The sequence below is a fragment of the Pyxicephalus adspersus genome, chromosome 2, assembly GCF_032062135.1.
Source record: "Pyxicephalus adspersus chromosome 2, UCB_Pads_2.0, whole genome shotgun sequence".
NCBI classification, from domain to species: Eukaryota; Metazoa; Chordata; class Amphibia; order Anura; family Pyxicephalidae; genus Pyxicephalus; species Pyxicephalus adspersus.
In genome coordinates, this window is record NC_092859.1 from 112,870,355 (window position 1) to 112,897,248 (window position 26,894).

Sequence of the window (26,894 nt, forward strand, 5' to 3'; positions counted from 1 at the left end):
GGTAAGTGAGTACAGCCATCCTGAGACAAGTTGCTGATCCTTTACAAATGCTCCACCGCACAGCCTTACCTGCACACCCACCATCCAGCGCAGCTACATAATATGCGCATGCGCACTGCAGCCAATTAACTACCCCGAGCAGTGGCGGGCGGTGTGAGTGCGGGCTGAGTGCTGGAGGTCTCGGTCATGTCTGGGGATGGGGAATACGCCCGGCGCAGGAGATACACCCATGATACGTTTGGTAAGAGTTTCTGCTTCTCATAGTGAATGTACATTTATTGTATTTATGGCATTATTGGAATGGTGATATTGGAGGTAGCACGCCGGGAATACCTGAGACAATACTCACCTTTGTATGGGCTGCTCAATGTGCAGGGATAACCCTCCATACAGGTGTGTGTATGTATATGTGTGTATATATATATATATATGTATATGTGTGTGTGTGTGTGTATGTGTATATATATATATATGTATATGTGTGTGTGTATGTGTATGTATATATATATATATATATATATAAATATAATCTGGTTTAATCTGGTGTACTGGTTTATTATATTGTGTCTGGGGTGCTGTAATTTACTTATAATTGTTATATAGTTTATTAGCTGTCATGTTAATGTCCCCCTTACTTTGTAGTATATGTTGTTGTTGTTGTTGTTGCATTGTTTATTCCCCAGTGATATACTTCTGTATTATAAATGTGTTTTTTGTATTGCATTGATGTATCTCTAAATTGTTATGGTGTGTTAGTTGTTGTCATGGTTTATCAGTTGTATTGATTATTTCCCAGGGACTTTTTTTTTATTTTAATACACTCTTCATTTGAGGTTAGTTTTATACTATTGCATTGTTCATCTTCTAATAATGTACCTCTGATTTTTTTAAACTGTATCAGATTGTTGTGCAGGGAATCCTGTCTGTATAGGTTTACTTTATATTTATTAGAGGTGTACTGGTTTATTATTGTGTATCTGGGGTGCTGTTTATTTCCAGTAATGAACCTATGATTATAATATAATTCCCACAAATTAGTTATGTTAATTGGTCTTCCCTCAAAAATTAACCTTAGACTATGGTAAAGACATATGACTATGGTAAGGACATTAGATTGACAACTAGTGATAAAGTGCTGCGTAATATTTTGTTCCTATTTAACAATTATTAGGTGTAATGTTTAATTTTCAGGTAGTTTCAATATCCTCTCTTTTTATAGTATACTAGTTGTTGCAGTGTTTCATGTGTGCTGTTTGTTTTCCACTGATGTTCTGAACTTTACATGATTTATTATGATGTATTTGGGTGTACTGTTCATTTCCCAGTTATGTACTTTTTTGTATAATGTATTAGGTGTACATTTGTGGTTAATTTTGTTAGTCTTTGTTGCTCAGTTTATTGTACTTCTGGTTTTATACTTTGTCTGATGTACTGTTCATTTTGTCAGTGTAGTAGTGTAGTGTATCTGGTGTACTGTTTATTTCCCGGTATTTTCTGTATTATAGTGTATCAGATGTTCTATTTACTTTTCGTTGTCATACTTATTTTTATAGTGTATGAGTTGTTCTCCCGACTTATCATGTGCATTGGGTCTACTGTTCATTTCCCATTGATGTACTTCTGATTTAATATGGTGTGTCTGTTGCATTGTTTATTTTCTAGCAATGTTCCCTGATCTATTTTTCTGTCTCCTATATTGTAAGCTCTTTGGGGCAGGGTCTTCTCCTCCTTACACTTACTGACACAATACAATTGGAGATAAGGCTGGAAAAAGTGTTGGTCACTATTTCACTTAATATAATGGAGTTTTAGATCACCAATTTGGATTAATTAAAGTACATCTATTTTCCAGTTTTAGTCGCAAGTTCACCGGAGAACAAAAGCTAAATTGGCAAAAAGTGTTCTTTGGTTTTGATATATATAGGTCTCCAAATATCAAAGCTGGGAGAGAATGAAACCTGTAAAATCCATACCCTAATAGTTTTAGTTGACACCAATTTGGAAGAAAGCCCTGAATGTGATAATCACTTTTATGATTACTAACAATTGCAGATACATGTTTTTTTAGTTTATATAAGTGATTGGTCAGTGAAATCCAATAGTTAATGCATCGTCACTAAAGAAAGTGTAATGTGAAGTTTGTCATCCCTTTAAGGATGACAAAAACATGCAGAGGTGAAAACTGTAACCAAGGCTCCGTATACTGTGTTCTGGTCAAGTCAGCTGCTGTGTAAACTAATTCTAAAGCCAATAAACATTCCAGGTTTAATCCTGATCAGTGAAGTACCCATAGCCTCCAAAAACTAGATATCCTAAGTGGAGCTGAACTTAAGAAAAATAGATGATTACAGTTCTTCTTTATAGATCCCTATGTAGAGGACACAAAAAGTAGTAGGAGTTTACTTTTAAAAGTCTAGTTCACCCCTTAAGTACAATTTTAAGTGCACTTTTAAGTACAGTTGATGTTGGCAAAGAAGTTATTCAAGCTGAGACCTACATTAATATTGATACTTGAATAGAGGGTCCATGAACCCTTCAAACAGTCAGTTCTCCTTTCTAAGGGAAGTTTATGTCCTGCTAACACTGGCTGTATTCTGGGAGACGAATGTTAAAATGGACTCACTGAATCATCAACCGTGTCCTGAATTCTGTAGACCAGAATCTTGTGTAACATGAAGGAAGCAATATGAAGAGCATTGTGCTGCCATCTTTCTATGCTGCAGATGCAAGATATGTATAGATATATTACTGAGGTTTGAGACTCCATCGATAGAGCCCTCAGTCTGTAGGGCATCTGTCAACTCTTTAGTCTGTTTTTTAATAAGCTAACAGAATCTGAAGAGTTGTCCTTCTTTTCCAGTTGTCTAGACCAGGGGTCTGCAACCTGCGGCTCCGGAGCCGCATGCGGCTCTTCAGCCTCCTTGTTGTGGCTCCCTTCGGCTGCCGCGGGGAGTAACAGGTAAAATTAAAAAAATATTAAAACTTTTAAAAGTTTATAAACTGTGTTATGTTTTGCGGCTCCAGACCATTTTTCTTTAGTGGAAGAGGAGGCAAAATGGCTCTTTTGATAGTAAAGGTTGCTGACCCCTGGTCTAGACCCTCCTTGATTTAAGACATTAACATATGATTATCTTGGTGTATTATAACCAGCCCAAATGACTGTCGAAGACAAGCTTCGGTAGGGCTGATTCCATAGCTCTGGGCTGGGTTCATCCATGTGCCAATGTAGATTTCTAACATTGAACCATCAATTCCCAGAACTATACAATTGATGCGTGGGTCTAGCTGTGGGAAATGCTTCTTTAAAGTGATACATTCATCATATTTATTTGTCCTTCACAAATGAAGGGAAAGAATCTATGATATTAGTAATTTGTTTCTTAAACTGGTTCCAAAGGGCAACTTTTGATGTCCCAAAAGCACTGTGGAGCCAATTTCTGAGAAACAATTAAACATTCTTGCTTTTGCAGTTGAAAGAACCAGTCCTCTCTGTTGAAGAAAAGTATACTCGCTTGTAACATTTGTGGAAGATTTTAAAAAATTAAACCGTAAACTGGACAAAAATTGGCGTAAGTAGTGTCAAATAGGTCAAACAGCATCAGTGTCTAATGCTGTATTCCTCTCATTTGAAATATAGTGGATGCCTCTGACTTGGGTAAATGACCATAAATCTCAAATAAAATTTCTTCTAACGCTTCTAAGAGGGACAGAACTGCAAAGAAGGTTTACTTCTTATATTTTCCAGGCTTTATACCTTCCCTCAATTTCTTGAAAATTGTCTGATACAAATAAAGGAAATATTTCAGATTTCGTATCGAGACCCACACTGTTGGTAAAGTTTAGTTTTTTATTTTCAGGTTTACCCTACGAATCCCAAGATAGGATCTCTCTTGCACTTATCACTTTAACAGAAAGCATGATATTTGGTTGTTGTAGGTTACTTACTTATGTTTGCCATTATTATCCCGGGCATATCTATATACTGTAGTTAGTCAAAATATAGATTGTTTTAAAACAGTGATACAGAAAAGTGTTTTGCAATGATGTTTTCAAAGTCTAACTCTATTTAATACTTTAATTTATTTTGGATAGAACTAAAGGTTGCTGATAAAAAGAAAACAATTTTAATAGTATGAGTGAGGATTGGAAATTTGAAATTTTATTTATCTTACCTTACTGTATCTAGGCACGAAAATTGCTTGATAAATAATTTTGTCTAGAATTGGACTTTTAACACGTCATTGTTTTTCGCCAGTGATCACAAGGAAAATATTGCAAGTAGTTTTTGTTTTATATTTCAAAGAATATAACCAACAGTTCAGAAGTACTGTTTATTGTTGGCATGCTTTGAAACTTGATCTGATAGCTGAGACTGGTCGGGTCTTTGTGTGTTGGTGCTTCAACTGGTTCTTTCTCTCCCTGTTCTGCCTATTTGTGTTTACAAAACAAAATTGTAAGAATTGAGCTTGGAAATGTAAGGCAGCCCCAAAAACAAAACTAAACAATGGACCAAAGTCAAAGTATGTCTTGTAAAAGTTCATCCATCTGCATTCAGAAGTGAAGTTCAAATTTTGTATCATTTACAAAATTGCAAACCATCTTTATCCTGCAATGTCTCAAGCATTGGGTTTCAATTATAGTGCAGTGAAACTGACATTCACGGAAATATTCCCTGGTAAAGAATCAATTGTTGCCATTGAAACACATTGACTATACTACTATTTTGAAATAGGTTTTTATGAATTTTGGGTCATTAACAGAAAAAGTAAAAATATTGTTGCATATACAGATAGTCCCTGGGTTACGTACTGTGGTACGAGATGGGGACTGTAGGTTTGTTCTTAAGTTGAATTTGTATGTAAGTCGGAACAGGTACATTATTTTAATAAATGCAATTAGGACAGATGTTTGTCTCAACATATTGTCAGTTACTGTATAAAATCCTCACTGTGAGCCTAGACATTCATTGCCTTCTGGAGAAAGCTGTGTTTTCATATGCAAAAAGAAACAGCTGCAGAGTTTGTCTTGGTTATTAAAGAGTTACAAGATGTTGCAGAAGAGCTCAGTCTCGCCCATTCCTATCTAGGAGTCGTCTGTATGTCGGATGTCCTTAAATCAGGACTACCTGTATTGTGGAAAATCTCCTACAAAGTATTGTTTTAACTAGGTATGTTTAGCTTAGATCTGCTAGGTTTTTTAAAAATGTATTTCATTTTTAAATAGTTAAATGTAGTACGTCATGATAATTCTGTGTGTCCATTCAACAGTAATAGGAAATTATTAAAAGTCCCTATAATTCTTTACTAAATTGAATTAACAGATGGCATTGCTTGGCTATTTGTACTGACTGGTATTTCCATAAGAAAGCTAGCCCATTATTCTACCCATCATGGACTTTATTTTACCCACCCAATTACTGATACTCAGGATGATTGCCTTTGCCTACTTTTTAGTTGAACATACTGGTTAGAGATGGTACTGTCTACTGGAAGCTGTACAGAATTCCTTCTTTGTTGTGTGAGAGAGGTGTTTTCCTATTTAAAAGATAAAACTCCAGGCATACTTATTAATATTCTCTAAAGCTACGTACACACTTCCAATTATTATCGTCGGAAAACGAACGACGAACGTTCCTGCACGATATATATGAACGATCGTATAGCACCGATCCTGCACATAGAGGTAACGACACGATCGTTCGTAGATATTGTACACACAATAGATACGATCGTTTGAGCGATAGAGGAACTATGTGCACGACAGGAAAGTGAACGGACGTTCGTTCATCACGCATGCTCTGAACATGGACGATCAACGAACGACCGTACACACGAACGATGTTCAACGATCGTCGCCCAATCCGATCCGCCGGTCCGGTCGTTCGTTTCCAACAATTTTCCTCGTTCGTCGGCGTCGTTGGTTACTTTTTTACGAACGATTTTTTGCCCAATCGATCGTTCGTCGTTCGATTGGAACGATAAAAATTGGAAGTGTGTACGCACCTTTAGACTTGACTAAGTTCTATCCTAACCCTAAAATGCAATTTGCTCACCTTTGCTTGCAAAATAAAAATATAGGTATTTACTTTTGTTGATTTAAAATGAATAATCAAGCAGGAACAAACATAAAATAACTCAGGAATGGGACTAGGAAGGAACAAATAAGTCTGGCATGTTAGATGTACATCTAAACACAATGCAAGTTTCTGGAATGAGCTTCAGGCTTTACACAATTCACAAGAGTGAAGGAGAGGTTCATGTCATCCTAAAAGCTTGTAATATTAGGCCAAGGGTATCAGAAAACTCCAAACTTTCTGTGTTAATTGATGGTTAACATGGTACAACTCTTTACTACTACTACTACTACTGCTATAATTTACAATAAAACATTTTTCTAGCAGTTTTGTCCAGTGACCAACTGGAGCATTGCATCTTAACAAAAAAGTTGCAATTGAAATATTGAATATGCTGTGGCTGGAGTTTGGCTTTTAGAAAAACATGTCATAATTTGTTACCAAAGACTTTAGCACTTTGGCTTGTAGTATCCAAATCCAATTGGAGTTAACCTGAATCATTTCTCTTCCCCCCTACACACACTCCCCACACTAAGACTTACAACCGAAGCAGAACAAATTTCAAAAGATCATACCAAGTAATGTTCGTTTTGCTTCTGTTTAATTTACCAGAAAACCACAGTCATCATGTGTCTGCTAGTCCATTACTACTAACTAGGAAACAGCCCTATGACTGTGTGCTTGAAAAAAAAATAATTCTACAAATGGCAGGGTAAATGGCACCAATCCACCAAATGAAAACAAATTGTAAAATCTCCTATAGGAATTTTGACTCTTTTTCAGTCCTTAAAAATCCTTGGCTTTTATTAATATGTTGCATGGTGGCCTTTGTTTATGCATATTGTGCTGTGGGATGAAAAGTGTGCAAATTGTGTTCTGCACAGTCAGTCTGTCATGTGTTTCACAAGTAAAAACAGTATTTTATGCTAAGACAAACATGTCCTTAATGTTGTGGCTGATCAATATTAATGCATTTCAACTACGTGATGGACAGTTTTCTTGAAAGATCTCTTTTTATATGTATGATCACCTGTTATCATTTTGATTGAATGAGCATCATTCTATTTTCAATGTATTGTTATTATCTTGTATTTATATAGCACCAAAATGTTAGGCAGCACTTTACATCACTTTACAGTCCATCATCATTTCACTAAATGTCCCTAAGAGGCGTTCAGAATGTAATGTTCTTACCTAAGTCTTATTAATATGTCTTAAGGCCTATTTGAGGCACTGAGCTGACCCTGCTCAAATGAAAGTAGGATTCATGATGCTTAATTTTTTAAAATATCCAACTTCTGGTAATGTGCATTTACATATCTTCTACTGCAGACTTCCCTCGTGAATTTGAACATCGTTCCGAAGTACAACACAGAAGGGGGTCCCTTTGTGACAAGCATTGTTCTGTAAATTTCCAGCATGACTTGGTGGACACCCATTCTGGTTCTCATCATCATAGCATTTTCACCCCAAGACTGCTGCCTGGTAAGCTGTGCAGCACCATTCCATCTTGTAACATTCCTGTCCTGCTAAAGGGTGGTATAAAGGATTCTGAACTGATGTGTTTAATTAATATATATATATATATATATATATATATATATATATATATATAATTATTTGTTTTGTTTTCTGGGTGACATTATGCATTTACATTTGACTTGATTTTTTTAACGCTTCTCATGACTGGTAAAGATAGACTATCGGTGGAGAACTTGGGTGATCCAGCAAACATGAGAGATTGTTCAGGTTTGGAAACATTTGCCAACTCATAGCAAGCAAGTTTTTTTAAAAATCCATTTCAGTTTTGCTGAATCATCCAGGTTCTTACTTGATAGTCTTGTCCAGTCTTGGGGAACTTCAATAAATTGCCCATTTTGTACAGAGCGTTGTAATTTGTGTTAAGTTTGTTTGCATTTCATACCTCATCTCGTTTAGATGCAGTTACCTGGTGGTTCATATTATGCACTTTGTAAATGTTAGATACAAATATATTTTTGTGCAACAAAAAAACAGTAAGTTTTGCTTTACAACTGAAGTAGATGGTCACGGGCACAAGATATCGGTCTGACGAGCTGCAAAACTGATCCTCCTACCCCCCTACTATTTGCTGCCAACTGCCTAGTTGTGTGGCTGTGGTAATGCTGCGTTTACTTTAAAACTGCTTGGCCAGGGACAAGAAAGTTGATCTTTTAACATGTCAAAGACATTGGATTAGTGGAATAGCAAAATTACTAGTCTATATATAAGGATAACAGAAATGGTACCATCTGAATACTTTCTGAGAGAGATACTTTCATTAAAGGTAGAGGACAGAAATACCACCAGATACTGGTGAGTGTAAATTATACATTTTATTAGACATTGTGTTGGAGGGCTAGTGTTTTTTACTAGGTTTGTTACTGTATTAAAGTGTTTGAAAAGAACATATTTCAAGTTGACTGGGTTTTTATTTCTGATCAAATAAAATCCTTGTATTTCTTTAGGAGCCTCCACTCCATCGTGTTGTCCTCATCACTCCGAGGAGGTCCAACCTTGTGACCTCTGTCTTATTAAAACCACCCTAACTGCTGAAAATGAGGTGGAAGCCCTTAAATTGTCTAATAACTATAAGGTGAGCCTCATCATTATAACATTTAGTAATGTCTGCATAATAAATATTGTTTACTTGTGTGATAAAAAATGGCAATTATGTAAAATTAATTTCTTCTTGTTCCACCAGGATATCCTGTGCCCTCGTATTCAGTTCATATTGATTCTTAACTCTTCCATTGTGATATTCCTTTTTCTCTACAGTTCCCCTGTAGTGCTTTTTCCCCCTTTCTGTTCTAAATTTGAATTAATTGTTTATTACTTGGTGTTTTTGAATACGATTTACCAAATTTCCCCTAGGATGTCATTACATTTTCATATGGATTACAAATGGGTAAATAAGGTTTTTTTTCTAGTTGGCATAATGCAGCAGGTACAAATCTTATATGTGTTCTCTTAGGTAAATAAAATTGTGTACAGGTTAAGTTTTATCTTCTGTCCTAATATGCAAAGGGCAATGCTAAAAAAGTAACCAGTCTTATTTGTTTACTGTGAATCATATTCCTTTATTTCAGAAAATAATTATCACTGATTTATTTTTTTCTTTTGTCAAATTCAGTTTGGCTTTAAAAAATGGAAAAGTCATGTAACAGAGCGTCCATGGGAAGATCGATCTGATATTGTAAAAGAACTCTACTCTGACCTGAATGTGATAAAAACTGTAGTTGGTAAGATTGTCATCAACATTTGTCTTTTATCTGCTTGGATAAAGTCTTATCAAATTGCATCAATATTGATCTTTGCTAATGCTTTTCAATCCTAAACTTTTTGTCTTTCTCTCTTCCGTCATTTCTTTTGCATACTCCTAAAGTGGTTCTTGGGTAAAAAATTATGGCAAATCATTTTTAGAAAATTCTGCCGAGTTTCCCTGCTTTAAAAATTCGGTAAAGATCACAGAATATATTAATCTGATGGTAAATGGGAATGGTATACCTGCCTATGACCAGTTGTTTAACTCTTCTATTTGTGAATAATTGGTGCCTGCTGACTTCTAGTAGTTAGGGACTGCTCTTTCCTTTGCCAAAGGTACAGGACCACCACTGCTGTATGTAAACCCAAATTAAATTCTGCTGAAAATATCTAGTACAGAATCCATGAACAAAAAATTAGTTTTATGAGTTTATTCCAAGGCCCAGATCTCCTTACAGCCATATGTCACATACAGAATGTTGGGTCAGGCTGTTGGTCAAATTGTCCTTGTGACAAACTTGTGGTCCTGCTTGGTCCATACATCAGTAGCCATTGATGTGGTTACAGAGTGAGATGAGCGGTTTGCAGGAAGGGTCTAAATTGCATAGCACTAGGCCTATTTGGTCTGCTTGGACAGCACATTTTGAGGAAGGGAGTAGTAATTTTAAAAGGGCTGATCGAGTAGATTATGTTTGCATGCTGCAGGGATGGGGTTTGGGTTTACTTAAACTAAATTTTTCTCTTTTAATGGTTTATTTTCACAGATTCACAAATAAGCATTGGCAACATCCTTTATGTACTTATTTTTGGATGGTGGATCAGTTTGTTTTACCTCCTGGTATCTGTCCTTATGTTTGTCTCTGTACTTGGAGCCTCATATGGTATGTTTCACCTGTACAATTTGTTCATATTTAAATGTGACCGTTGTAAGACAGTTGGAGCAAAAATAAAGGCTATTCACTGTAGATTAGATGATAATAAAATTGGTGTGCAGGCCTTGTATTGCTCTGTCATAATACAATATATAGAAATATATGTGGCATGTTTGTTATATGTAGAAAAAGACCTCTGTCGTTGTAGGTGTGTGGTATTTTTTTTTTTTTTTTTTTTTGGGGGGGGGACTATTTCTGTTATACAGTCAAGTACAAGTAATATTGCACAGTCCTGGCGATGGCATTTCCAGTTTCTGTGTACTCCGTATCCGAGGTAAATATTTAACAGTAATTTTTTTTTTAATTATGTAACCATTTTGGATGCAGAAGGAGCAGAAAATCTAATTTCTGGAAAGATCTTACACCACTGTTATTTCACATGTCATATTTTCGTTCTACCAGTACACTGAATTGGTGAATATATTGGTGTATATTTTAACTCTTGAATTGTAAAGCATGGTTTTACAGTACATTTTTCACCATATGTAGGTGTGCTTTGTTGGAGGCTTGCTGGATATTTTATTTGGCCATTCGGAAAAGTGATTCTAAAGGTAAGCTGAGCCCTAGGCAGTGCCAAGCCTTAATCATTACTGTGACTGGCTGCTAACCGATTGTATTCAATCGTGTTTATAATTATTGCTTCGGGTTCTATTTTTTAAGTATTTGAAATAACTTTAGGAAACTTAGGAACCTAATGCCACATTATACTGCTTTATACTTATAAAAATATATCTGCCCCATAAATTAATTGATAAGTGATTACAAAAACTCCTGTGTGAGCAGATTATACTCCTATTTTGACCATCTTGAAATTTATGGGGGGGGGTTAATGGTAATGTAACGGCTCTCTAATATTTATACCTTAGGTTGGAAATCTAGGCTTGCCTTCCTCTGAAGAATTTTTAGGTCCTGCCCTATTTTCTTATTAGCGGTTATACTTGACTGCTAAATGTAAATGATTAACATCTAAACCACATAAAAGCTATGTATCCATGTATTTCTAGTAGTAATTGGTTATACTCAATTGAACTATTAACCGACAATTAAATATTACTATGTAACTACTTATTGGTGGAAAGAATTCTTGACAAGTTGTACCCTCTAAGAATTTGCATCCTGGGATCATTTGAACATATTAATGCAATGGTTAGTACTCATAATAACCTACCATATGAACAATCTTCTTGATACATCAGGGAAGATTCCTGTGAGCTGTTAAAAAGAATTGCAACCGCATCTATCTATCCTATCTATAAGAATTCTACCCTTACAAGTAGCCAGAAATATAATTCATTATTCCAACTGACCATCACCTAAAGATACTGTGGATATAGTAATTATAGGAGTTCCCTGAAGACCTGAAGATTTTTTCAAGGGGTTCCTCCATAGTAGAATGGTTGGGAAACACTGGCCTATATGGTGTAATACAAAGCTTTTGTTTAACCTTTCCAGAGTGGTACAGACCATAATAGAAAATGCTGTGTGAGATTTACAAAATGTGAAGCCATACCAGAGGTTGATGAGATGGAGAAAACGCCCCTGATAGAAAAATGTGAGAGGGCACATACAGAGTTTAGGGGTCTAGAGGTCAACTATTGGGTAAGTAAACCATTTTATTTTGCCCCCTATGTTTTTAGAAGAGATTACTTTGGACATAGCATTTTCCTGGGCTTCTGAATATTTTTTGTATGCCTACAGTTATATCATTTAAACATTCATTGTTGTTAGACTCTTCCTAGTAAAAATAGATAACGTGGCTTTTGTCCACTACATGAGACCTTTATTGAGAATTGGCAATAGAAGGTAAGCAATATAGTCATATTAGTGGAAATATTTCCCCAGACACACTGACATTGTTGAGCAATTGATTTGATTAATGCAGTGTTTTTACTCCCCCCATACGAAAGTTTGACTTCGGTAGAAGTTTTCTGGGTCAGTCAGATTGCCACAAAGGGGTTATAGTCAAATATGTAAGTTTTTTTTTTTTAAGCCATTTTTAAATTGGGTTTATGAAATATATATTGCCCTAGCTGTCTTGACTTTACTTTTTTATGTGCAATTTTTAGTGGCGAATCGGCACTTATGTCTGGCTCTTGGTTGGATTTCCATTGCTTGCAGTAGTCCATGGGCTGGCATGTTTCATCTCTTGGCTTCTTGTCTTCTTCATTCCCATCTCCAAGATGAATGCAAGAATTCTGTCTAAAGTGCTCTTGATGCCTCCAGAACATGTACACATCAAAGACACAAAGAAGGTGTGAAGCTATTTTAGGTATCTGGTCCCAAAAGCCCATATTTATGGATATTTAGGAGCGCAAGGAGGTTTTTAAGGATGTTCAGCAGATGACGTTGAATGTAGTTTGGCAAGGAGAGTAGAGTAAATGATAAGATTTTTAAGAAGTCCAAAAAAGGTAAAAACTTGTCAAGATTTCTAATACTTCCCAGCTCTATCCAAAGCCAACAAAGTTTAGGCTAAATGTAGACTTTTAAGGAATTCTTGGTTGGTTGTTGCTCTCTAGGACAATTATATGGCACCACTGGAAATTGAAATATTGTATAAATGGAACTTATGCCTATGGGCCCTTCTTGCAGAAATAAGAAAACAAAACCCTAAAACTTCGAACACACGAAAATGATTTACAGGTTTACTGCCTTCCTACAATAGTAAATTATGTCAGCTCATACCAATCTCTGTGAGCCACAGAATTTGTGTAGGACATGAATCAAAGCAGGTGCAAAATAGCATGTGGTGTGTACTCAGGATCTCCTAGAATTACCAACTTATTTCTCAGATCTTAATGCTACTTGGGCTACTTTCACTAGCTCAAAAGTCATCTTTAGATTTAGGTACCCTGAGATTTTTAGATCATAGTTGCTTTGGCAGGCCATGGTGTACATTTTGGTTATAACATGTCTTTGAGTGCTTTGTTGGGTTTGGCTTCAATCTATTCTAGAGAAAGCATTGGAGAGATTAAATAAATTGGAACACCTTATGCAATTGTAGATTCCTCCTATATAAGGTGGCCCAAATTCTTTGTATTCATGGCCCTCCTTTATTCTGGAAATAGTTGATCTAGCCATTTCTATAATGCTATACATTGTATGTCCAAACCTTACCCATATATGTAGTCTTAAACCTACACACAAGAGAAAGAAATCTCCCAGCACACCTCTCAAATTCGAGAAGAACAACTTGTTGCTCCTCATTCTAACATGAGATAGTTTTTTCTTTTTTTTTCAGGGGGGATTGTTCGTTTTTGTTTTTTTTATAGACCGGAGAAACTTCCTCAGCTGTTATGGTGTACCAAATACTTTTTGATATCTTTTGTCCTAATTTTATAGATGGATGAAAACAGTTATGCAGAAGTCATTCTATGCTGCTATCACGCTGTTAATGTATATTACTACAAGTATGCTGTGGACGGACTTAATGTATTCGCAGTCAGTATCCTTTTCTTCAGAAATAGAATCTAGAAACATAAGCATGAACATGGCAGTTACCTAGATTTGTCTGTGCTAAAACTAGATTTTGTTTCCTAGATCATCATGAATGATCCTTCAGGGCTATAAAAAGCTTTATTTTATGTCTCCTTAACCAGCTTTCATAGACCTAATTGTGTTGGTGATTGTGTCACTTGTTCTTGGCTATGTTGACAGTCACAATTATTACACCAGCTCACCCTTGAAATTCACACTCTCGCTGCTCTCCATTATGCCGCTTTCCTACTATATTGGAATGGCAATTGCGAGGTAAGAATTTATTAAATTATTCACTATACTTCTCACACAGCACAAACTAAAGAAGTAAAATGTGAGTTAGATGTATCCCAATTCTTTGCAATAAAAGATAGTATCTTATTTTGATTGTTCCCTGTAAGAACTGTTATTTTACTTTACCTAATACTAAATTAGGGTCTAGTTCTGATGTAGGAAATGTGTGCTGTTTGGCGTGGATAAATTTACTACAGCATTTTAATGGTAAGGATAAGGTTAGGTCTACTACGGGTTAATGGTGAGGTGATGTTGAAGTATTTGCATTAGGGTAGGTGTAAAGAACGTCAGGCTTGCAACAAGTTGAAAATATAGCCCATCTTTATCCCCAAAAGGATATCCAGCATAATTTAGCTATTTTTCCTTAGCATTGCTGTTGCTGGTCTGGACGTTTTTGGTTCAGTGGATTTCAGTTTTTCTCCATTATGGAGGCTTGGCATTGCATGTGGGAATTAACTTGTGTTGTCTGATAGCTAAGGCAATCTGCTTAAAATACAAAATCCTCCAGACAGACACCCACCCATTAACACGTTTTGATATTTGCAGAAAGTCTTCCAAAAGCCCACTGCTTGCACTTGAAGCTGGAGTCCTATACCAGGGCACTTAAATGTTTTCAGGAAGCTATAAACACCCTGCTGTCATTATTTAAAGCTGCACAGAGACCCAGCATTACTGCAGGAATATAATGAAAATGGAAAGGTTTTATTTAGCATGTAATCAGCATATTAAGAGAGAGAGATTGGTAAAATATAAGCAGAATAAAACTTTAGTCGAACACTTAGGTCAAAAACACCCTCCTCTATCCATAAATAGGCACCATTCAGCAGCTATAATTTGTTTTAACTTTGGAAATAATAGGATGACTTTTGATAAAACTGGTATGCTGTGTTCTTATTTCTTTTATCATTTTATCGCACCCGATAGTATCTCCGCTCAGAGTAACTTTGCACTGGGAGCTGTGGTGAATGCAACGTTTGGCTCATTCATTGAACTGACTTTCTACATCACTGCACTGATTAAAGGGGCCCGAGAAGATAACAAGTGCTATGAAGAGGTGGTTAAGTCTGCTCTGACCGGCACGTTGCTGGGGTGTGTCCTCTTTGTTCCTGTGAGTCTATCATATAGTTTATTATAGTGCAGCATTCTTTATAATGTTATGCTGCTTTGGTTCATTGCACCTTCACTAGTTTGATGGCTCCGGCGTTAAGGGTAACAACCAGAGTGGATGAGAATGCAGTAATGCAACAATTACTATAGCTATTGGCACCGGTCTGTGAACAGGTACAAAGAATTTCTTTTGCTAATTTTCAGTTTGGCTTTTTTCCTTTTTACATATCTTGCATTACAAATCGATAAAAGAGAAATTCAGATTATTTCAAAATGTTACCAGAAATGTTCATTATAAATCAGCTTTTTGAGCAACCTTTGTGCTTGGTTTATTCACCATCATGCAATTTTTTTTATATGCAGGGCTTGTGTATGGTCATTGGTGGAATTAAACACCAGGAACAGAGGTTTAATAGCAGGTCAGCCGGAGTGGGATCTGCATTGCTGTTCATTTCCGTAGGAGGTGAGAAGACTCTTCAGTTCTCCAAGTTTTAAAACTGTAGATTCTAGTAAAAAAAAAATACACAGAGGGCTTCTTCTAGAAACTACAGTCTAATGGTGTATATCAATGCATATGTGATAGGTATGACTGTTGAAGACTGTCTAAATTGCATGAAATATATGTAAATAATAGTGAAATGAGACTGATCTATTAACCACCAGGATCTACACTTCTGTATCCTTCTGCAAAAACAATAGGTTGGTCTATTTGGCCATCTCAGAATTGCATGAATGAGCAGCGTTGCTAATGATTGAATATACAGACACCAGTATAGGTTTGTTATTGTTGCGTTCAGATTCTTAGAATTAAAGGTGGCTTGGTATGGCATGGGCCAGGACAAACCTTATCAAAGTCAAATGTTTTTATAATTTGTATTTTGTTTTTACCAATATAAGTCCCCCTTTGTAACTGAGCAGATACTTCTATGTACGGTTTGTGGAACACCGCATACAATGCAAGCCAAGGTGTGGAGACTGCAGTGTCCTATGGAGGGCTCTCTGCATAACCTATCCTAAAAAGTGCTCTCCCCTAAAACCTTCTGAGAGCACACTGTAATAGGATCTTAAAACAAGTGAGCGCTAAACATATTTATAAGGTATGCTGCTGTGCTTTACATATATGCATTTTTTAAAGTGGAAGTAAGCCCAAACCAATGCTTTATAAATTACCCTGAGAGCAATATGGTGAAAGTATGCTCTATTGGTAGAGCTCAATGCACCAAAGCTATCTGGCTATTGTGTCAACCAATGTGTACCCTGCTGTTCACTGTCCCCCCCCATCCACAACTTTTCCACTACTTTCTTCCATATTCTTTGTTAGCCAAGATGAGAAGACAAATGGTGATGCTTCATCCGCCTACAAAGGTCATTATCAGGGTAGGCTGTCATGAGGATTGTCAACAGCACCTCCATGTCTTGTGTACAGGGAATGATCACTTTTCTTATTCAGTCAGTACATTATTTTTCAGACCTTGGATCTTATGTTGGTGGTGCTGTTGTAAGTAAAGTATTATCAATGGAATTTTGTTTCTAATCTTCAGGTGTATTTGCTCCTACACTGTTCTCCAAAGTATATGGAAAGATGATCTGTGGAGATTGTATGAACTTTGAACTAAATGGAACAAGCAAGTATATCTGTCAGAACTGCAACACACAGTTGGTAAGTTATTATATTATCTTACCATCACATCATATAAGTTAGGAGCACTTTATTAAAATTTTACAACACCCCCCCTCTTTACCAACCTATCTAACTTGCTTTCCCCCTCCACAAATTTGAACTGGCCAAAGTCTGGCAAGCAGTTACATTGCACCTCTGCAAGATGTCCTCCTGCCTGTACAGTACAACTCTATAGACTTCTATGGTTTTGCTACCTGACAAGAAGTCAGACCACAATTTATTCTCAATTTTTTATGACCGTTGTACGGATAAAATTTCACAGACTGCTTCTGCAATTTGATTTGGATTTTGGTAAATAAATAACGACACAGAAACGGGTAAAAACAACAATATATGTCTTATTACACTAAGACCTAAGGAGCAGTTGTGTTAAATAAGTTGATGTAGATCAGGGGTGTCAAACTCCGGCCCAGGGGCCAAATCTGGCCTGAAACATTCCTGTTTTTTTTTTTTTTGCCCCCCAAAGGAATCCTAAATATGAATTGCAGCTGGCTTGCTGATGCATTGAAAAAGTGCCGCTACTACAATTCCCGGCATCACTCGCGTCTATAGATCAGCCGGCTCTCTGCCTATGCGTGGCCCCGCATTGGACTGTTCTTGGATGCAAGTAATGCTGGGAATTGTAGTAGCGGCGCTATTTCAATTAAGCGGAAGTTTCAGCCGCAGGCCACGCGTAAGATTTACCCCCACATTGCCCGCGTCTGGCATTTCCAGCACTCCCCCTCAGCTACGAGTGGGAGGTGCCAGGAGGCTTTTGGAATTACGGAGGCTTCTTGGCGACCCATAGCCTTGTGTCATATAGCGGTGTCTCGGGCTGTGCATAGCCTGCTGTTATCCAAGTGTATGACCCTGTGGGCACTGCACAATTTCCACGTTACATCCCTGACACATTGCCCCAGCTCCGTACCCAAGCTGCTCAACTGCTCTCTATGTTTGGCAGCACATATCTGTGTGAGCAACTATTCTCCAAGATAAAGATGAACAAAACATTGCACGGGAGCTGTCTTACTGATGAATACCTTCACTCAATTCTGAGGATTTCTTCAGCTCAGAGCTTGAATAAGACCTTGAATAAAAAGTTTTCTTTATGAACTTTTCCTTGCTACTCCACGGAATGGACTTGAATGGTTGGATTTTCGTAGATGAAAATTGTTATTAGTATTGTTAGCATGTGCAAAAAGTTTACCATTGAAATTTAACTCAGAAGGCTACAAATAGAGAAAGAGGCATAGGATTTTTTCTTAAATAAAATTAAAAAAAAATTTTTTTGCCTCTTTCTCTGGTATAGGCTTGTTCCAGATTGAATGAGACGCAAAACCTCTTTGTTTCCATATGAAAGGGTTTTATATCTAATGAGAAGGAAAAACTTCCTCAATTTTTTCAATACATTTCAAGGTTGGTCCGCAAATTTGTCTACGTTTTTAATTTTGGCGACCAGGGCAATAATTACTTGCCACTTTCTCATAGACTGGAATTCAGTGCCCTGATATCACAAATTAACCAATTTTATTCTCAAGTTATACCATATGTCCCAACATACAATGTAGTAAAAACAAAAATCTAAAATATAATTAGCTGTCTGATACCTGCACCTCAATTTGTATACATTTTTTTCCTTCATGTTTAACAGTTACTCTTGCTTTACAGGCAGGACAAAATAGCACGGCCTTTTACGATGATGTAAGGTAAGTAGTGTGCATGTATGTGTCTTATCAGGCATTTAGATTTGCATTTTGGCAAAAAACAGAAACTTATTTTTAAATGGAGCCATAGACACTATCTGTATACTGAAGTAATAGAAGTGAAGCAATAAACATGTTTCATAGGGTATATATAGAGGTTTTGTCAGGACCTTGCATGCTCCTTTTGGGCCAACAGGTGGCGCTCCTAATTTTTTTGTTTTCTAGACTCTCCAATTGCTTCTTTGGTGTGTAGCTTGAAAATGTATTTTGTTTAAAGAACTGGAATTGTTGACTAATACTTTATCAGATGTCTGAGGTTTCTATCAGAAAATGTGCTTGTTTGCTGATCCATAATGGTTGAAAAATGCTTTAATTATGGTTTTTGAAAACTATTCATAGATCCTTTTCTATCTTGTGTGGGCCACAAATCCCATCAACCAAGCAAATAAGATAAGCAAAGGCAGACATGTTTAAAGTAAAAAATGTGACAACCAATGCTTCCTTTATTGATACACTAGGTATATGCATGAAGACATGAGGCTAGGAACCCTCAGCTCTGGGGTGGTAACTCCTGCTTTTTAATTGATATATGGGCTTTTTAGATTGGTTCTCTTAACTTCTTGTACACTTGGTACTGTTAGGAATTATTTATGTAAACACAATGTCAACATTTGGTCCAAATTGTTAAAAGCAATAAGTAATTTTCAGCTGCTTTTAAAGCTTTTGGGTTACTTATCAGAATTAGATATAAACTGAACATGCAGATGCCGAGTATGGTCAAGTATTGCTTTCTCCAGACTGGATGTTTTTGGGAAAGTGGCACCATTATATCACTTTCACAGCAATAAATATCCAGCGTGTCAGACCCTGTCCTCCTTCTCTCAAAACAATAAAGGTTATTTTGGTGTGGACTTTGGTAATTTATCTTGTAGAGGTTTGCAAAATGACTTTCTGCATTACACATGTCCAAGATAAATGATTTTGAATCCACAGATGTTCATCTAATTTGTGGTTCCACTCCTATTTAGGCCCTTGGTGTACACTGTGTCTATTCTGCTGCCTGCTGCTTATGTCATAGGACTTATCTTCACACTCAAGACACATTCTCATATTTATGATATTCACATCAGTGACTGCCATGGTAAGTGGACACAAGATCTATGTATTTGTACAGGACTTAAGGATGACAAATGGTTCTAGAAAGAAAATAATTAAATCAGTTTAGGAATGAGATTGTATGAGCAGCAAAAGGCCTTTCGGTGCTTGGTGTGTATGTGTAAAACATATACAAGTAGGAGGATATTTTCTGAAAGAGATAGGTTCAGAAATTTAGCGAGGGATTGGTTGGCATAAATACATTTGGTCTGTATATGGTAGATTTTATTCTCTATACATAAAGACAAATTTGACACATATGTCAGAAATGGCTTTTAACATAATGGATTGTGATATTTCAACAATACCAAGTTTATGACAACATAAACGTATTCAAAATGGGTGTTACAACAAATAATGGGCTTCTTCAGAGGGAAGTGAGACAGAAGTTTCCGGATGTTCCACTCCGGGGCTCCCGGTTTCGAAAGGGCCAAAACTCCAGGTCCTAAGTTGCATGTAAATATCTGCCTGGTTAGTTTTTACAGAGTTGGTACAGTTTTCTGCCCTGATATCCATTAGGGAGCTAACTCATAGGTTGTAATGGGTATCCAAGTGGCAGGCTGTGCTAATCCTAATAGGTTGGTTGTCCTTATTGATATAGTCTGTAATAATAGGAAGTGGGGGCTAATGGATCAGCCCTGCCAAAATACCTTATGGCAGAAAAATTGTATGTCAACTGCTAAGGTTTACTGGGTGATTTGGATGACTGGTTGGATTTAATCAAAATGCCTGTATCCAGTGTATAGTGACTAGGTTACATTCCTTAGACCTGGTTAAGTGAATTTGTCATTTAAATGAAAAGCATCCGGTGAACCCAGTCTGCAGCACTGCAAGCATGCAGTGCCTGTCAGTGACAACCTCACAGACAGATCGGAGATCATGGAGGAATGCTGGAGCTCTGAAGACTAAAGAAGAGATGCCACATGGATGTATTTGTGTGTGTGTGTAAAATATACATACATACATACATACATACATACATACATACATACAGTTCGGTCCATAAATCTTTGGACAGAAACAACATTTTTCTAGTGTTGGTTCTGTACATTACCACAATTAGTTTTAAATGAAACAACTCAGATGCAGTAGAACTGCCGACTTTCAGTTTTAATTCAGTGGGTTGAACAAAAAGATTGCATAAAAATGTGAGGAACTAAAGCCTTTTTTTTAACACAATCACTTCATTTCAGGGGTTCAAAGTAATTAGACAAATTAAAAAGCTGAAAATAAAATGTTCATTTCCAATACTTGGTTGAAAACCCTGTAGGCTTAAACTCATGGACATCACCATTGCTGGGTTTCCTCCTTTTTAATGCTCTGCCAGGCCTTTACTGCAGCGGGTTTCAGTTGCTGTTTGTTTGTGGGTCTTTCTGACCGAAGTTTAGTATTCAACAAGTTAAATGCATGCTCAATTGGGTTCAGATCAGGTCACTGACTTGGCCATTCAAGAATATTCCACTTCTTTGCTTTAATAAACTCCTGGGTTGCTTTGGCTGTATGTTTTGGGTCATTGTCCATCTGTATTATGAAATCCCAATCAATGTGACTGCATTTAGCTGGATGTGAGCAGACAGTATGTCTCTGAACACCTCAGAAATCATTTGGCTGCTTCTGTCCTGTGTCACATCATGGATAAACACTAGTGTCCCAGTGCCACTGGCAGCCATGCATGCCCAAGCCATCACTCTGCCTCCCCCATGTTTTACAGATGATGTGGTATGCTTTGGATCATGAGCTGTTCCACGCCTTCTCCATACTTTTTTCCTGCCATCATTTTAGTAAAGGTTGATCTTGGTTTCATCTAATGTTTTTCCAGAACTGTGCTGGCTTTTTTAGATGTTTTTGAGCAAAGTCCAATCTAGCCTTTCTATTCTTGAGCCTTATGAGTGGCTTGCACCTTGCAGTGCACCCTCTGTTATTACTTTCATGCAGTCTTCTCTTTATGGTAGTCTTGGATATCGATACGCCTACCTTCTGGAGAGTGTTGTTCACTTGGTTGGCTGTTGTGAAGGGGTTTCTCTTCACCATGGAAATTATTCTGCGATCATCCACCACTGTTGTCTTCCGTGGACGTCCAGGTCTTTTGGCGTTGCTGGGTTCACCTCGCCAGTGCTTTGTTTCTTTCTCATGATGTACCAAACTGTAGATTTTGCCACTCCTAATATTGTAGCAATTTCTCAGATGGGTTTTTTTTCTGTTTTTGCAGCTTATAGATGGCTTGTTTCACCTACATAGAGAGCTCCTTTGGCCGCATGTTGTCTGCTCACAGCAAAATCTTCCGCATACAGCACCACCACCCCCCTCAAATCAACTCCAGGCCTTTTATCTGCTTAATTGATAATGACATAACAAAGGAATTGCCCACACCAGCCCATGAAATAGCCTTTGAGTCAATTGTCCAATTACTTTTGAGCCCCTGAAATGAAGTGATTGTGAAAAAAAAAAAAAAAAAAAAAAGGCTTTAGTTTCTCACATTTTTATGCAATCTTTTTGTTCAGCTCACTGAATTAAAGCTGAAAGTCTGCAGTTCAACTGAGTTGTTTCATTTAAACCTATTTGTGATAATGTACAGAACCAAAATTAGAAAACCTATGGACCTAACTATATTTTACAGAATATAGCAGAGCTAAGGATAGCTTTTGTGCATTGTTCTGAAAAAGGGGCCTTATTTTCGTTCCCATTTCAAAATGTGAGAAGAAATTAGAAATCTAAATCCCTGATAAAACAGGGGGTACCACAATATCATTGAATAAATAACCCACTGAACTAAAGCTGAAAGTCTTCATTTCAACTGCATCGGAGTTGTTTCATTTAAAATTAATTGTGGTAATGTACAGAACCAAAATTAGAAAAAAAGCCGTCTCTGTCCATATTTTTATGGACCTAACTGTATACACATACAATATGTAGAGATAGCTCAGCTCATATATTTAATGCATACGTTATAAAAATACTATGTATTTTTATTTTATTGTGTTTTTGTTTTTTCCTTTTAGTGCCGGGCCACCATCATAGCCCTGTTGTGCACTGGTCCCGTTGGCGGGCAGTGGTCATTCTCATTGGCTCTACTTTATTAATGGCAGCTTGTGCAGATCTGGCCACTGAGCATATCAGTCCTATTCTTAGAGAAGCCACAGTGTCCCAGGTAAGTGTAAAAGATAGTAAATGACTGTTTGCAGTGATTCTATGTACACTTGTAGTATACACAACCAATTCTTGAATATTTAACAGATCAGATCAGATGTTTGTATATTCTTCTTGAATACTCTAAAACTGAACATATTGCAGCCTTTGTACATTCAAGTATTTACATATCCTTAACAAGAAAACAGTAAACTGTAATAACTTTAACACAAACTTTTATTGAGCTGAGCAACCTAAAGTGGGCCACTTTTGATGATGTATAACTTGACTATAGCTGAAAAGGTTGGTGAGGACTTGTTTTAAAACTCATTTACTGCCTTCAATTCTAATTAGGTTTCCAATTCGTTTTAAATATTTTCACAAGCAATAAAACAAAACATGTTTTAATGCCTTACTGTTTATTTATTATTTGAGTAGCTGCAGCCTTAGTTAAAAAAAAGCCTGTACCCTTATAGCATCTGCAGAGTAGGATCCTTGTTCTGTGCTAAACATTGGGCTTTCTGCAAAGCCCTAAAATTATGATTTGCAAGCTCTGACTATGAGCAAGCATGCAACTCGGGAGTATGTTGGAGGGATACTGACTTTTCTTTATAGGTTGTTTTTAAACAACACTGATTTAAACAACACACAATAAGACTTTTGTATTCCTTGTTTGTTTTTATACACCTAAAATGGTTTCAGACAGCATTTGTATGTAGTTTTATGAATGCATGTGGTGTATTTCCATTACAGTATTTTATTGGGGTGACTGTTCTAGCAATGATCCCTGAGCTTCCTGAACTTGTTAATGGGATTCAGTTTGCACTACTCAACAACCTAAGTCTAAGGTAAGTAGATAAAAGCAACAATATTCTATTATTACTATTCTTTGTTACATTGGATTGCCACATTGACATTGTTTAGAATTGAAAAAGAAAAAAACAGAAGGAAAAGGTACAGATTCATCTTGATATACATTTCGAATAAACTGAAAATAACTAGCCAATTATTAATGGTGGCACTGAGATTTCGTTGTGAGCATACACCACGACGGAGCCCACACGCAGCATCCAAGGCCTCACCTTAAATGAGAGCTAGTACTGAGTTCTCACTGCTGATTCACCAGTTGCATTCACCTGCATGTCGCCTCCTCGCTGTCACCCATGACCGCACAAGGCTGTGTATCAAGCAGTCTGTGATATTGAGAGGGGTGTAAGGAAGGGAGGTCACAGTGGGTGGAACACTTTTCAGAATTGTCTATTTTTAGCTGAAATGATTGCTCCAACTGATAAAATAATGTAACCAAAAAAAGCATGATTGATAGGTGAATTTAAATAATTGCGTTTTCTGTTTTATACTTTTTATTCTTAGAGATGTTAGGGGTCTTTTATTGTTTGGTTTCAATATAAAATTGTGTTAATTTTGTGTGACTTTGTTTTCCTTTCCAGCATTGAGATTGGAACTTGCATTGCTGTTCAGGTGTGCATGTTGCAGATCCCCATACTGGTTCTGTTCTCTGTGTTTTTTGTAAGTACCTCTTTCCTCTCATCATCAACACTGCCTTAGTGGTCATTATTTGTACACATACAATGTTTAGTTCAGTGTATTTGAAAGCCCTGAGTTTGATGTTGGCTTTACAAATCATTGGTCCTCATTTTGGCATTTTTCACAGGCAAATTAAGACTGTCTTGGATGTGCCGCCAATCTTCTCAGGGGTTTAGAATACATGTTTTGAAGAGTCATTGTTATTCCATTGTATAGGAATCTCTGCAGTGTGTGGTTTTTACACTTGACTCGCCCAGTGGACTTGTAATGTAGGTCTTAATTAGGCTAAAAATGATGCCAGCTAGTGTGGTGCATAAATCCGCTTTCATTTATATAATTTAGAACTGATAACAATTTGGAGCTAGATCTTTAAACATTAGAATACTACAGCATCACAATATATGGGGTCAAGCTCCCTCATCTAATGTTTTCTCTTGTTCTGGGCTGTTGCTTAGTTTATATCCTTATATCCGAGTCTGTACACTAAACTCATTATATTAATCTTTCCTCACCTGGATCATAAAGATCCTCTGTACCTCTAAAAGGATTTTTAATTTTGCAGCCAACAGGATTTACTCTGATCTTCAGTGACCTGCACCTCTGGGCCTCCATGTTCAGTGTGGTCTTGATGAATTACATCTTCATGGATGGGAAGTGTGATTATTTTCAGGGTAAGTAGAGATGCTGCTAAGTGTACAATACTTTTTACCATATATTCTGCCTTTTTTGTAGATGGGCTTTTTTATATTTCTACAACTCTCTTTATTTATAAGAAAAAAATGGACAAGGTACAGGAATGCATAGCCTACACATGTTTAGTATTCTTTCAAAACAGATGACTTCTTACATTTAAATTGCTTTAAAATCAGTCCAGAAATATAAAAACCTGAAATGTTTTCTGCATTTAATAAAGTAAAACTTAACTTACATGTTACAAAAACTGCAAGGCCAGCCAAGAAAAAATAGAAGGAAGAAGATGGCGGCGCCCTGTGATGGAACAGGGACAAGGGAGTATACCAGGGTTTAGTTTACCTTTACCTATAGGCATTAAAATATATAAAAATACAGTTCTGTATTTAATACATCCTTAAATGTGTTTTATTAAATGCAGGCAGTGTAAGTACCTGATTTTGGAGCTGATTTCAAACTTTCAGTCCCTTTTACAGAGCTCAGACTGGGAAAGGAAAGAAAAGCAGCAGACGGTGCTATTAGGTTCTGCCACAGTGCACACAAGGATTCTGATAATAAATCATCAGTTTGCTGCTTTTTTATGGTCCATTTGCAGGCTGGGGGAGGGACAAGTGTCCTAATCCTAATTTGTGTTACTTAATGCGGGAGTATTAATGTGGGAGTATTGTACTGCCCCCACATATAGATAGATAGATATCCATATTGGACTATAAGACAGGCTTGCAAGTTTTTAATCAAACCCAACATGTGTACCTAAAGTTTTTCCTGATACATTAACGGTAACGGTATGGGTTTTCTCTTTGTAGGCACTGCACTGGTCATGGTTTACTTCATTCTTCTAGCCATGTATTTCTTTGCTCCATCTCCCAGTGGATGCTGATGAGAATTCTTTGACATTATGAGAACATGAAATAAGTGCCTGGACATTGTCATAGCTTTAATATGACTGGATCAATTTCAACATATGTTACGGCTGCCATTTCTGTACAAATGGGATATCCACAAGCAGAGGTTCCTGTTTGCTGAATTGTTAATTCATATAGATGGTTCATCGTGACTTAATGGTTATGTCCATACACAGATCCGTTTGTACTAAATAAGACTGCAGAATAGAAGCTGGTATTCTGTATTTGTCTCTTTGCTGCATTACTATTTTGTCTGTACTGTCTCATATTTATAGACCTTTATATATAGAAGAATAAAGATGCAGTCAGTTTGTACATATCTGTTGCAGAATACAAAATTTACATTGCTTGGGCTGGTGGTGTGAGTGATTTTGAGTTAAAACCTGTTTCTTAAAATTTTGCAGGTACCTCTCCTATATTGTTAATGTTTGTTATATACCTTGAAAATATAAATAAAAAATAGTAAAAAAGAAAAATCATGCAGGTAATTATTAAAGCAGCACACGGACTGACATTTAGACTGAACCATAGAACAGCTCATGGAACACCTGGCACTCTGAAAATAAAGCCTGTATTGTGAAGTGGACAATTGTGAAGTCACCAATCCATTACAGTAAGTTAGAAGTTGGCTTTTATAGATCAGAAGAAATTTAGCTTTTGTTACCTCAGCAACCAATCCTTTTTTTTTTTAAGAACAAGTGGTTGCTATAGCCAACATGTAATTTGTAGCTGCTGGACTTCGCTTGGACTATTCCCTCCCTTGTATAAAACTCTCAATATTGCTGCTAAAGTAAAAATGTTGGAGGAACCATGTGGGCAGTGTGGTTTAGGGGGGATTGCATCATATTTCAGTATACAATAAGCCGCCATGCTAGGCAGGTTATTGGGAACTTTCACTGGTTAACATGGGGGGGGGGGTTTTTTTTTTTTTTCTGTATTATTGATGGG

General features: G+C 36.8%; 1 protein-coding gene across 2 annotated transcripts; it reads left to right on the forward strand.

Annotated features, from left to right (window-relative positions):
* Window positions 1–51: 51 nt before the first annotated feature.
* Window positions 52–26,770, forward strand: LOC140324205 (uncharacterized). 2 transcript variants are annotated; one of them, XM_072401872.1, is made up of 20 exons: window positions 53–241; window positions 7,406–7,558; window positions 8,560–8,687; window positions 9,225–9,333; window positions 10,120–10,236; window positions 10,777–10,838; window positions 11,740–11,886; window positions 12,354–12,539; window positions 13,627–13,729; window positions 13,893–14,034; window positions 14,980–15,163; window positions 15,526–15,625; window positions 16,704–16,822; window positions 18,491–18,528; window positions 19,554–19,666; window positions 22,680–22,828; window positions 23,560–23,654; window positions 24,255–24,333; window positions 24,914–25,022; window positions 25,848–26,770. In XM_072401872.1, exons 1-20 carry the CDS (start codon window positions 187–189, stop codon window positions 25,919–25,921), a joined length of 2,262 nt encoding a protein of 753 aa, XP_072257973.1. In that variant the 5' UTR covers window positions 53–186; the 3' UTR covers window positions 25,922–26,770. The 2 variants fall into 2 exon arrangements, with proteins under 2 accessions (XP_072257974.1, XP_072257973.1); XM_072401873.1 differs by lacking the exon at window positions 10,120–10,236 and having other exon boundaries at window positions 52–241.
* Window positions 26,771–26,894: the final 124 nt, after the last annotated feature.